A 12,669-nucleotide genomic window follows, 5' to 3' on the forward strand; every position below is an offset into this window, starting at 1 on the left:
CCGCACCGCACCGCGCTCCGCACCCCGCCGCGCAACGCCCGGCCCCGGCGCCGCCGCCACTACCGCCGCGGAAGCAGCCCGCTTCTCCGCGCACCGCCGGCTCCCCCCATGCCAGGTACCGGGACGTGGCGGCCGGACCCTCCGTGCCGCGGAGCCGGGTGGCAGCGCGGGGGCGGCGCGGGAGCCGCGCTGCTGAGGCGCGCTGGTGGGGGTGTGTGTGKGGGRGGGCTGCTCCGGGGTGGGGGGCGCCCCAAAGGGTAGGCGGCACCTGCTGGCGAGGGCAGCGGGACCCGCCGGCGCGGGCGGGGAGTGTTTTAAACGAGTTGTCGGCGCCGTGTGCCACCGCGGCAGAGCGGGGTCCGCGGTGTGAAAGAGGCATCTCGGCATTTGCAGGTAGACGGCTGTAGCGAAGCATGTCGGGGAGCCAAATAAGAACCCAGTATGGGAGGGGGGAAATCCCCGTCAAAGGTATTTTTCCCGAATCCTCCCAGAAACGGTGTGCGGAGTTRTTTGAAGTGTTGAGATAATATGACTGCATCCAGAGGAATGAATGGCTGCGCGTTCCGGGTGACTCAGTCTGCTCCATTCATTCTGGGCGCGCACACGCGTGGAGGCACGGCTATACTGCTTTTAAGGGTGTAATGCCACTGGACAAAAGGAGCACCACGTTAAAAAACACTTCCTCTAGATAGGATTGGATTTGGAGTATTGTAAGACGGGGTAAATGAGTGTGTCCGTGTGTYCGTATGAGACGGAGAGAGGAGTTTATATGATGGCCATGGGAAAAGGTACTGAAAAGTATCCCTAGTATTAAGAACTAGTAGTTAATAAGATCCTGTTATCCTACTCCATATCCAAAGCACAGATGGAGCAACTACTAGGCTGTATCTCATATCRTCTGTAGTTCTTATCCAGCTTGTGGAAAATCTTGGAGAAAATTACATCATACATTTTCTGCATGTCTTTCCTCTGCTCGTTGTTAGGGACACTTACATGCAAAGGAGCTTTATTTTCAAGACTGAATCTTCTCTCCACTTCATGTCATAATATTTTACTTTTGACATCAGAGCTACTCCCAGGCTAAGGAATTGTGGTGTCATAATCACCAGTAAGAAAGAAGCAGTAGAAGCAAACAAACTCTTAACTGCAATGAAAAACGAATAAATTATGATTTTATGTATATAGTTGGTTATAATGAGAAATATTTTTATGGCATGCTATGAGGCAAATTAAAATATTTGTAGTTGATAAAAGGTTATTTCCTTAATACTTACTACTTTTTGGTTTATTCATAGGAGTTATGCTACAGAGGAGTGGGCTGTTGTGGCTAACTGTCTTGATAACCCTGTGGGCTGCCTCAAATGCTCAGGGTAAGTTCTGACATGTCTTAGAGGGATGTAGAATAACTTGCAAAGTTAAAAGCTGGTTTAAAAAGTTGGCTTAACTGAGCTAGAGTGTACAAAGTAATCATTTTTTTAAGTGCGTTCTTTTTTGGAAAAGCATAGCAGTTGCTGGACTTTTTTGGGTAGATGCATCTTACTACTGGTGAATGAAGATTTGCTASTAAATATCTAAAAATTGTTTTCTTTAGCAAACCTTAATCTAAAAGTATGTAATCTCAGAAATAATTGCTATGATGTTTTCTTCTSCAGTGTAAACATATGGTAAAAATAACATAAGCAGAACCACTGAGTGAGGTGTAATTTTTAAAAAGATAAAGGTAGGAAGAAAAAGCAAATTTAAGTGGAATGTAAATTGGCACAGTGCCAAGCCCTCATTTACCTCAGACTTCTTGGCCTAAGTTCTTAAAAAGTGTATCTCTAGCTTCCTGTTGACAAAAGGCTACATGGCTTCTCAATATCTGATTTTTATTAATGACTRTCAAAATGTAGGAATTGGCTTAACTTCCTTATTCTCCCATACATACATGTATATAAAATATATATAAAATGTACATATATACATACATACATATGTACATACAAATATTTAATGATTACATTGTTATATGCATATATATGCATATGTATATGCAAACATACATGTGTATATGCAAACATACATGTGTATATGCACGAATGTGTGTTATCTAATACTATAAAATATATATGTGTTTATATAATCAAATGTATATTTATACCAGCAGACACAGAAGGAGAGAGTTACCATGTAAATGAAAATGACAGATGGAAAATATGATTCTGGCTTGCTAGTAAATGTAGTTTATCTGTGGAAGTAGGAAAGTACTAAGCTTGCTCTTATTCTTCAAGTCTGTCATATAACTGCAACTGCTAGGTGTAGTGTGCAGAGTTATATTTCTTACGRCAGTTTTTGTAATCACATTGTTGCACACTGACTTTTTCAGATGGTGACAAGGAAGAGGAGACTACCTTTGATTTACTTCAGATCAGTAACATAAACCGAAAGACAGTTGGAGCAAAATTGTTTCGAGGTCCAGATCCCACTATCCCAGCATATCGTTTCATTCGGTTTGACCATATACCTCCATGTAAACCAGAGAAATTAAAAAAGATTGTCAAACTTATACGGCAAAATGAGGGCTTTATTCTTTCAGCCACTCTGAGACAGGACAGGCAATCTAGAGGCACTCTTCTTGCTTTAGAGGGTCCTGGCATCAGTGAGAGGCAGTTTGAGATTATTTCCAATGGCCGAGCCAACACCCTGGACCTTATCTACTGGGTGGATGGCTTCCAGAATGTGATTTCCTTGGAAGACGTGGACCTTGCAGACTCGCAGTGGAAGAACATCACAGTGCAAGTAACGGGGGAGAATTACAACCTCTATGTTGGCTGTGACCTCATTGACAGCTTCATCTTGGAGGAGCCTTTCTACGAACAGCTCAAAGCAGAAAACAGTAGAATGTATGTGGCGAAAGGAGCTATTCGGGAGAACCATTTCAGGGTAGGTAGCTTGGAGAAATGAGGTCTGTGGTAAGGTAAGAATGTAGCTACAATAGTTTGAGAAGACAATAGGCACACATTTGTTTGCACAACAACCCTTGGATGTGATGGGGTCATAAATGTTTCCAAGCAGAATTTTCTTCAGAGTATCTTTTGGTTGATTGCTGGATCTGGACTGTGTGAATTTAGGTGTTCCTGAAAGCAAAGRACTGATAAAGTGTAAGTCAAGGAAAAGTGAATACAACCAGTATATGGGCTTTCCTGTGCAAACATCTGCTTTCTTCTCCAGCTGTAGGACTTCTGAATATGTCAAATTTTTGTGGTGATGTGTAGAACTCTTTGGCAATTTCCTTGAAGATACATTTTTGCTGTTGAAAACTGTCCAGTTCACAGGAAACTGTCAGTATTTGTGAATTTTTATTTGAAAAAGCAGCGTATGGGGTGGGGAGAAGAATTTTTGAAGCTGAAGTATATCATGTCAATTCATCCCCCAAAGAGTATTTTGGTTTCCCATTTGAACAAGTTTTACTTGCAATTTTTAAAAAATACCATAGAACTTGGAAGAAAAGTAGAATGGAGCATTTTAATCAGTCCTATAAAATTATYTTTTTTTCTTTTTTGTGGAAAATGTTTTTGTTTCATTTTGTTTTAAAATGAAGGAATTACACACTTTAAAGTTTTCCTATAGAATGGAAGATCTACTTCCTGTCTCATAGTGGTGTGATCTGGTCTAAGTGCTTTAAGGATATTTTCTTTTCTCTTGCAGTTGAAATCAAATTAGAACTCATGATTTCAAACTTTGAAAAGCCCTTTTTTCATCCAATTCTGCCATCTAGTTTCCAGTGAGAGCATGACATGCTAAAGCCTGTAATTAGCAAGAAAGCCAGAAAGAAGTTCTTGCCCTCAGCCATTCATTCCTGCCTCCATGACTAAGTTGGCCAGTCACTTCTACTGACAGAACTGTTTTTGGAGCTATATAGTAACCTGGCTCACTGAAATAATCTGTGGTTAACATATTTTTTTAGATATTTTTAAAGTGAAACAGATACTGGTCTGTTTTATAGTTTTTTTTTCTCAGGATAATGTCAGCACAACAGAGTGGATAGTGGAGTATGGTACTTGGGAATGAATGGCTAAGGAGAGAAGTGAGGTGGTGCACGAACGTCATAAGATGTCTGGCCATCATAGCCAATGTCTTGTGGAACTACAGCCTGAAATGAAGTGTGTTGTATGGAAACAGAGATTTGAACTCAGAGCTCATCAGTTACTGTTTTATTATGACCTATTTCAGAAGACATCTAGTTTTGTTGCTTATAGTATCAAATGTTTTATAACAAGATTATCAACACAATTTATGACTATATGTCAATGATTTACTGCATTGTAGGGTGTGTGCGTGTGTGTGTTTGTTTTGTTTTTACAGATTTATCTATGCCTAAATTCAACCTGTAGCATGGGGATGAGATAAACCAGCTGTTGATCAATCTCAACTTGATGCAACTTGTCTTGTAACTGTTCTCTATTGCAGGGTCTTTTGCAAAATATTCAGTTAATCTTTGACACTTCAATAGAGGATGTTCTGCGTAAAAAAGGATGCCAGAGGACCCAATCAAGTAAGGATTTCTTCTCTCACTAATATGGTTCAATTAACTCTGAAAATGAGAAATACCAATGATGACATATTATCCTGAGACCATGACACAGATCCCATTGAAACTGTAGAGAATTCTTGCCAAAGCAAGTTCCTTTTGGTTGTAGTAGGAAGGCATTCATTAATGATCATAAATACTTACTAAGTTTTTGTACTAGAGCTCATGGGAGGTACTGCCTGTTTGTCTTTCCAGTGTTTGTAGTTTTCAGGAGCTCAGTCAAGAGTCAGAGACAACTGATTGCATCAGAGGAATATGGTGGGTATGTGAGGCAGTCAGGGCTTTGAGGTTTTGTCCAAAACTCTGAAATTCCATTATTTATGTTACTTTGCCATGACGTAAGATACTGAGCAAATGAGTGAACTGCTCACCTCTTTTCCTTATTTGTTCAGATGAGTAAATAATTAAGCAGTAAGAAGGCTTAACTTCTTCAAAAAGAAGCCAGATTTTGAAATTTTTGCAATGAAAATTCTCATATAGAGATATGTGTATGAATATGTTTATAGGGTGTGTATGCATATATGTATGTATGTGTATACACATATATCTCTATATCTGAACTTACTATTCTGTTTTTCAATCTTGATAAAGGATATTAGTTGGTTATCTCAGACATTCTGGAGGTGTCCCATGCTGCAAGAACTCAAGTATGGTGATGTGTTAGAAATGACTCACGTGGGCTGGAACATGGCCTCAGATCGCTCAGGCAAGAAGGCATGCCCTCATTTGCTGGTTGTGGTCTGTCCCAGCCAAGCTGTTTTCTATACTCAGAATTAAAACAGAATCTACATGTAAGTGTTATACCATACATTTCCCAATGTTTCAGGGTAGAAAAGGGAAGAAAAAAGACAAGAGGAATTCATGAGAGAGGAAGCTGATTGTGATGCATCTGTTCCAAATGCAGAGCAACTTAGAATTACTGATTACTGTTCTTCTGCCTTTGTTAGTGGAAGAAAATGTTTGAGGAGCAGGACAAGTGTGGAAAAATAGAACCTATATTGATGTCTAAGTCCTTGTAATCCCAGTAGAGGGATTGCTTTACGAAGGATACAGTTCAGCTATCCTGCTTCATTTTTCTGTAGAAACAGAAGTCTAAAAAGCCCAGGTAGAATCTGAAGAGCATATTCAGCTCTCCAAATAGGCTCATTCAAGAGGCTGGGGTTCTAAATGTAGATAGATTGAACCAGTAAAACCAGCTAAGGGAGATATCTGCAGATCTTTTGTGTTGTTGTCATTGGTTAGAAACTGCAAATTGTTTGACCAAGTGTTTTAAAGAGTGAAAATGAAAACATGATAACTTCYAATGTAAAGGAGAAGCCAATGGGAATATCAAGGGAAAACAGAGTTTTACATGCTAATGCACTTCTTACGAGGGGTTCTTGTGCCCTTTAGTTGTTGCGGTTATAGTCAGAGTATTTTTTAATGTATTTTTCTTATCACATCTGTCAACTACCAATTTTTCAGATCCAATAAAATATACAGATTTTTCTTTATTTGATCATTCCTTAGAGCGRTTTAGCAAAAAAACTCAGTTCACTTTCACTATACAACACCAAGAGAATACTACAAGATGGAAATTGCTTGTCCAAAGACAGATGAGGGCTTGCAGCAGTCTCTGTCTGGAGGTCTACATCAGAATGACCTAAGATACACACAGCTATTTTCTAGCATAGCCCATCTGATTTAATGACCACAGTTCAAAGGCCAGGGGTTAGAAATATGCTCACTCATATGAGCTGAGGAACAGGTRCTAAGATGCCAGATTCACCAGGGAGTGGCCCTTGTGATGAACAGTGAACAGTGAAGTGCCCTCAGCTCTGAGGGTAAAAGAGACCCACTGCTTTTTCAGTTATGGGACTGTATTATCCTAATATATCTTCAATCCCAGTTGGAGAAGGTGCAGTATAGTGAAATGGCACCTTGGGATTGGTGTTGGTTTGAGGATAGGAAAGTATCTGTAGCGTGGTAGTTGCAGATGCTTTAAGGAGGACTTCTACATATGCACTGGATAGAAGAGGTTACTAAAATGCACCTAAACAGATATATCAGTAAAATCCCTCCCTCTGCTAGATCAACAGAATGGTATTTGCATATGTGAAAGGATACACAGTCTGCTCTTACCGTTTCTCATTTTAAAGATGATGTAGTCCTTAGGAAATTAGCAGGAAGCCAGCAGCAGAGAACTGATTTCCCCGTGATCCCCAGGCATCTTCTTTCACTTACTGCCAAGTGCCAGTAGGAAGTATGGATTTAGTTCTTCAAACACAGTTTTGGTTTTTGTTTCCTGCTGAGATTGCAGCTTTAATAATGTCCGTAGAATGTTCCGGTCAAGGCACACTCTACGTTGGCTTGAAAAATATGAAATTATTGACCTGAAAAATGCTATGGGGGTATCTGAGAAACCTAACATTTCAGTGTGGTAGGAGAAATGCCATCTTTTCAGGGAATCAAGAAACAGTTGAAATAAACAGTTATGACAGACAATTCTGACCTGTTACATGATATATCATTTTTTCCATTGTGTAAGTGGAGATTGATAATTATTTCAACTTTGGAACACTGCAGATGATTCGTTGTACACCCTGGCTAGCAGATACTTCATAGCTTATTGAAGAACACATCAAACCAATCATTTTAATTATGATTGAGAAGTAATTCTTTAATGTCATTTTATTGGTTGATCCTTTGTCTTGTATTTTTAGACTTTATGAATGAAGATTGCTTCTGCTCCCATTTCCTTTATTTGTACATTTAAACATAATGCTTTTTCCCTGTGATACCTCATGTGATTTGTGTTGTATAATCAAGCATCCTCTCAAGTCCTCAATTTTTATATTATTGCCACCTTCTGTGGCAATATAAATGGTGAATAGCATTGGCTTATTTAGAAGCATGCCTTTTATGGCTCACATTCCTATGCTGATTTCTTCCTTATAAATTGCTTTATGCTTTGCTTCTCCTTTTTATTTGGTAACCATGAGTTCCTATAGTATTACTAAATCTGGTAAACAAGTCTTTATTGGGAGACAGGGGAGGATGGATTTCTCTGTAGCTGATACCAAAGATGAACATGTCTTAGAGTCCMTACAGAAAGCTTCCTGGGAAGCCAAAGGATATTGAACTGGTGAAGAGTTAAGGCAAACTGTATTATTCAGTTACCAGTATTGCAAGGAATAAAAAAGCTCACAAAATTTCAATTTAATGACAGCTATATGGAGAAAAATCTGATTATTTTATTTTTTATTTACTATTGATATTTTCTGTTTTATTTTTTTCAATAATTTGCTATAGACAGGAAGATCTTCTAAACTTTTTTTTTTTTTTTTTTTTTTTTTTTTTTTTTTTTTTTTTTTTTTTTTTGATATTGTATCCACAGAGCTTGGCTTTTAATTTTGAAAAGGAAAATTGGAACCAGCCAACATCTAATCCCTCTCTTTTATTAATGAGTATAATACAGCATGAGACTGTTCTCTATCTACAGATGCCAGTCGGTGATTGCGGCAGGCACCTGTAACCTCTGAAAGAACATTGTACACACAACTTCTTTTTTCCCTCTCTTCCTGCTAGCTGAAGTGAACACTATCAACGAGAGCACTGAAATCCTTCACTTGAGCCCTGCTGTCACAACTGAGTATGTTGGTGAAAAACCGGAGAAGAAGGCAGAGTTTTGTGACCGCTCCTGTGAAGAGCTGGGAACGATGTTCACTGAGCTCACTGGCCTGCGCATTGTGGTGAACAACTTAGCTGATAACCTTCAGAAAGTGGTAGGTACCTGAAAGCCTTAAGAACTGAAAGAGGTCTGTTATGCAGTACTCTTTGCTCTGGCACTTTGATCCATACCAACAGAGAGGAGGAGGTAGGTAAGGGTATCTGTGTGCGCATCTGCATACTTGTCTGTGTATCTATGTTATGTAGATATAACTTACATTTTTAAGGTGACTACTAAAGTAGTTCTTGAGAATAAGCTCTTTAATTAGGCTTAGCTTTCACAAGGCGGGTTTGAAAGAACATACAGACATACAGACACATATGTAGGGTGAAATCAAGACTCTAAAAGATACTGCAGATTTGGAAATTGGAAGCTAAGGAACCCAACCTTGCCTGTGTACTATTAAAGCATTATTACCATGTACGTACCATTTATAAACACACCAGTAAGTGGCTACACAGGGCACCTAACTAAGTAAATGCATGGAATTTTTGCGGTTAAAGTAACATGGTGACATTTCACTGAAGTCTGTCCCTCTCCGAATTCTGAACGAGTTAATCCTTTCTGAAGGTTGCTTATCAATATACTATATCTGTCTATATATAGTATACTATATATACTATATCTCAGGAGTAAAATCTTCCCATCTAAAGAAGAACCATACTGGAAAAAAGAAACCTGCTAAGAACAGCTTTTCCTTAGGGTTGCTTAGCTGGTTGTACTATTAGCTGAGGAATCACTATGCAGTATTGCAGTACTTGAAGGATTGTTTTCTGTATGTACATAAATGTGTAAAAGTACAAGATTTTTGTAATTGAATAATTAAATCCAGTAGTAGGGTTTTATGGCTTTAGTCTTTCTTGAAATGATTTGCTTTACAGTAATTATTTCATTTATTTCATCTTWTAGTCTGAAGAGAATCAAATTATGTGGGAATTGATCGGACCAAACAAAACACTCAAGAACCAATCAGTTTGCTGGCAGGATGGCCGTGTCTTTTCAGATAATGAAAGCTGGATTGTAGATAGCTGCACCAAGTGTACCTGCCAGGTAAGACTTTGGAAGCACTCTTCTCTGCAGAAGTCCCCAGCAGATTTACTTCAACTTAGTAAATCTAGATCTGGTCACATTAACTCAGATCTTGGCCCAGGCTTACTGAAATATATCAGAAATACTCCTCATTTCCATGATATTTAGAAGAAATCAAAGAATTTCTGTACCATATAAAACTTTCCAGAGATATTTACCTTTATTTGCTTTTGTATKTGAACTTAAGCCAGTATGTTGATTTCTTTGCCTGTAGGATTCTAAAATTGTGTGCCATCAAATCACCTGCCCCGCAGTCTCTTGTGCTGATCCATCTTTTATTGAAGGTGAATGCTGTCCAGTCTGCTCTCATTGTGAGTATTTAGCCAAGGAAAAGGCACCCTTTAACAATTTTTAATACCATTATGTGTAGGTTAGAGGGTCCAAATCAAATAAGATGTCCAGACAGGTAAAGTCAAAGAAGAACTTATTTATTCACCAGAATCATACAAAATAATGTGGGTGGTCTGACTTACCTTCTGGAAGAGTTGTTCTCTCTTCGGTAACTATATATGTAGCTTAGGTGTAACCTGATAACTTACCTAGCTAAGCTAAGCACAAAAAGTTAGAGGCATATTCCTCCCCCATCACGTTTTTCAACGCAAGGCGTTCTGATTTTTGTTAGTTTGCACTGTTTGCTTTTGTTTCTTTTCCATACCTCCTGATTAAACAGATTAGGATGTCTTCCTGCCTCTTTATGGAGGATATGAAACATTTGATTGGAAATCTACAAGTAGTTTGATGCAATATTTATTAAGAGTGCAAGTTATATTTGCTCTCTGTTATTTTGATCCTGTTACTCTGTTCTATTTCCTCTCTTTGATATAATGGTTTACTTGGCAGAACGACATTGGCAAGATGTTGCAGATTGTGAACTAGAATGACAATTGTTTTAGTAATTTCACTAAATTGTTTTAATAATTTCACTAATTTAGTGAATGTGGTGTGAATTCAGTACATTCCACTCTGTACTAGACAGACCCATTACAGGAAAAAAAATCTAGCAATACTTTTTTGATTGCTTAAGATGTTCTAAATAAAAATGAATACACTAGAATATATTCAGAGGTTTTTGCCTATTCAAAGCATAGGGYACACTCCTATAATGTGCTGTTGATCGCATTTATGGTTGTGTTCAGAGGTGGGGCCACCTCTCACAATATTGACCCATATTCCAAAGTTAGGGGCATGTGGGAGCCAAGTGCTTGGCTYAGTCCATTCTAGAGATAAGGTGTCTTTCTTCCTCCAAAGATCAGTGCCGCAAGTAAGCATACGACGTATAGGAAAATTTAGACYCAAGATTCTAATCTGAGATAACCTCCGGTTACGTTAAAATAAATTTCCTGCTTCAGTGGCAGCTTGGAAAAACAGAACAAGAGAGAGCAAAAGCACAAAGCTTACGTTCCACAAAGGAGAAGTGGAAACCCCCAAAATAGGAGGTTAAAAGCAGCAGGCAGTGCTAAGCCCTTTTTCTTTAATCTTCTGTTCTGCAGCTGATGACAGTGAGGAAGGCTGGTCACCATGGTCAGACTGGACAAAATGTTCAGTTACTTGTGGCTCTGGCACTCAGATGCGGGGAAGGTCGTGCGATGTTACCAGGAGTGCTTGCACAGGCCCRCACATCCAGACAAGAATGTGCAGCTTTAAGAAATGTGACCATCGCAGTAAGTAATAAAATTCCACCTCTTCAGAAAGCTTCTTCCTGCTTCCCTGAGCAGAAACAATCTTCTCTTGGTTTTCTTATAAACATCTGATAGTCAGAACTATTATGTATATGTATAATTACAGTAGCTATCATTAGATTTTTTTTTTGTCATTTATCCCCATTCAAATTTCCTTCTTTTCCTGACAGTTTAGTATGTACATGCATTCCAGGCTGAATTATGTTAAATGAGAAGTAGTGGGTGATCTTTTTTTCACGTTCAAACTGGAGTTTCTTGTTTGAGCTCATTTTGGARGCAACACGTAATTCGTGTTCATATACGTGGAGAGAGGATATTGATCTRCCATTCATTCATGATTATTAGTACATTCTATTTCCATAGTAGTGTTTAGGAATACAATAATTATAGGAAAATTTTGCAAAATATCAAACTGTTTTAATATTTATTACACTTAAAAGTATCCCTAGAACTGTAACTCATACTGTTGCACAGAGCTTCTCTATCTATGCTACTATGTACCTAAAATTAATGCTCAAGCTACTAATTGTCCAAATGTTTGTTTAAAAGAAGTACTTGTTCTACTGGGACAAATTATTTTTAAATAAAATAACTAACATCCATGTTTGTCCTATGTTGGTCATTAAGATTCTTAAGAAAGTTGTACTTGAACATCTGAACTGAAATGTTGGGCTTTGTAAATGACAATGATAGGACATTCATATATGGTGAGAGGCTTATTAGAAGCAYAAGTTCATAGTGAGTTTGTATTCCTGCTGCAGGTGGGCTATTTCCTTGAGTTTTGTTCTTTTCTCTGGCAGTACGTCAAGATGGTGGCTGGAGTCACTGGTCTCCCTGGTCTTCCTGTTCAGTAACCTGCGGAGTAGGAAATATCACTCGTATCCGCCTCTGCAATTCCCCCATTCCCCAGATGGGTGGGAAAAATTGTGTGGGGAACGGTCGCGAAACAGAGAAGTGTGAGAAGGCTCCATGTCCAGGTAAATCTGTGGACTTAAATCCAAGATGAAATTCAGCTAGGCTGTTACTGCATCTTCTCTTCATATAGATCCAATTTATGGTGAATTTTATGGCAGAAAATATAATTTGTAGCTTAGAGATGAAATCCCACCTTTGTTTGCTCTGAGTTTAGAGATTTAGCATGAGGTTCAGAGGATAGTGTTTGTGGAGCTTTTGGGGGATTGGAAGTGAGGAACCTGGAATTCCTTTTGTGGTCCTGCCACTGACTGGCTCTGTAACCTCTTGAAAGTCACAACAGTTTTGCATGATTTAGTTAAGTGTTACCATGTTAATTTGTCTCACAAGGATGTTTTAAGAATGATGATGATGCAGCCTGAGGTTCTGTAAACCTCTTAATCTGTGAGTTGGCCCTGAAATGTTAAGAGTTTGAGAAATCTTTTTGTAATTCAATGATTCATTTCTGCAAAGCACAAAGGTAAACATTTTCTTTCTTAAAAGAGGTCGTAAAATATATTGAGTATAGACATACATGTCCCCAATAATATGTATATGTGTATGTATTTTAGACTTATGCAAGCCATACTAAACCTATTCTGGATTGTTTCTTTTGTCCTCATCTTCTTTCTTTCTTTCTTTCTTTCTTTCTCTCTCTCTCTCTCTCTCCT

General features: G+C 38.6%; 1 protein-coding gene across 2 annotated transcripts in view; it reads left to right on the forward strand.

Moving 5' to 3' along the window:
- The first annotated feature begins 13 nt into the window (after positions 1-13).
- Positions 14-12,669, forward strand: part of THBS2 (thrombospondin 2) — a 31,988-nt gene continuing 19,332 nt past the window's right edge. Inside the window, exons 1-9 of one of the 2 annotated variants that reach the window (XM_085315534.1) lie at positions 14-115; positions 1,296-1,370; positions 2,366-2,922; positions 4,450-4,534; positions 8,138-8,334; positions 9,189-9,329; positions 9,583-9,679; positions 10,859-11,029; positions 11,848-12,024. In XM_085315534.1, coding sequence (XP_085171660.1) covers positions 109-115; positions 1,296-1,370; positions 2,366-2,922; positions 4,450-4,534; positions 8,138-8,334; positions 9,189-9,329; positions 9,583-9,679; positions 10,859-11,029; positions 11,848-12,024 — 1,507 coding nt within the window. In that variant the 5' untranslated portion in view covers positions 14-108. Of the gene's footprint in view, positions 116-385; positions 394-1,295; positions 1,371-2,365; positions 2,923-4,449; positions 4,535-8,137; positions 8,335-9,188; positions 9,330-9,582; positions 9,680-10,858; positions 11,030-11,847; positions 12,025-12,669 lie in introns of those variants that run through there. The other variant, XM_085315536.1, reaches the window with a different exon arrangement.

Source organism: Rhea americana, unplaced genomic scaffold (genome assembly GCF_003343005.1).
Source record: "Rhea americana isolate MKP2758 unplaced genomic scaffold, rheAme1 scaffold_43, whole genome shotgun sequence".
In the NCBI taxonomy this organism is placed as follows: Eukaryota; Metazoa; Chordata; class Aves; order Rheiformes; family Rheidae; genus Rhea; species Rhea americana.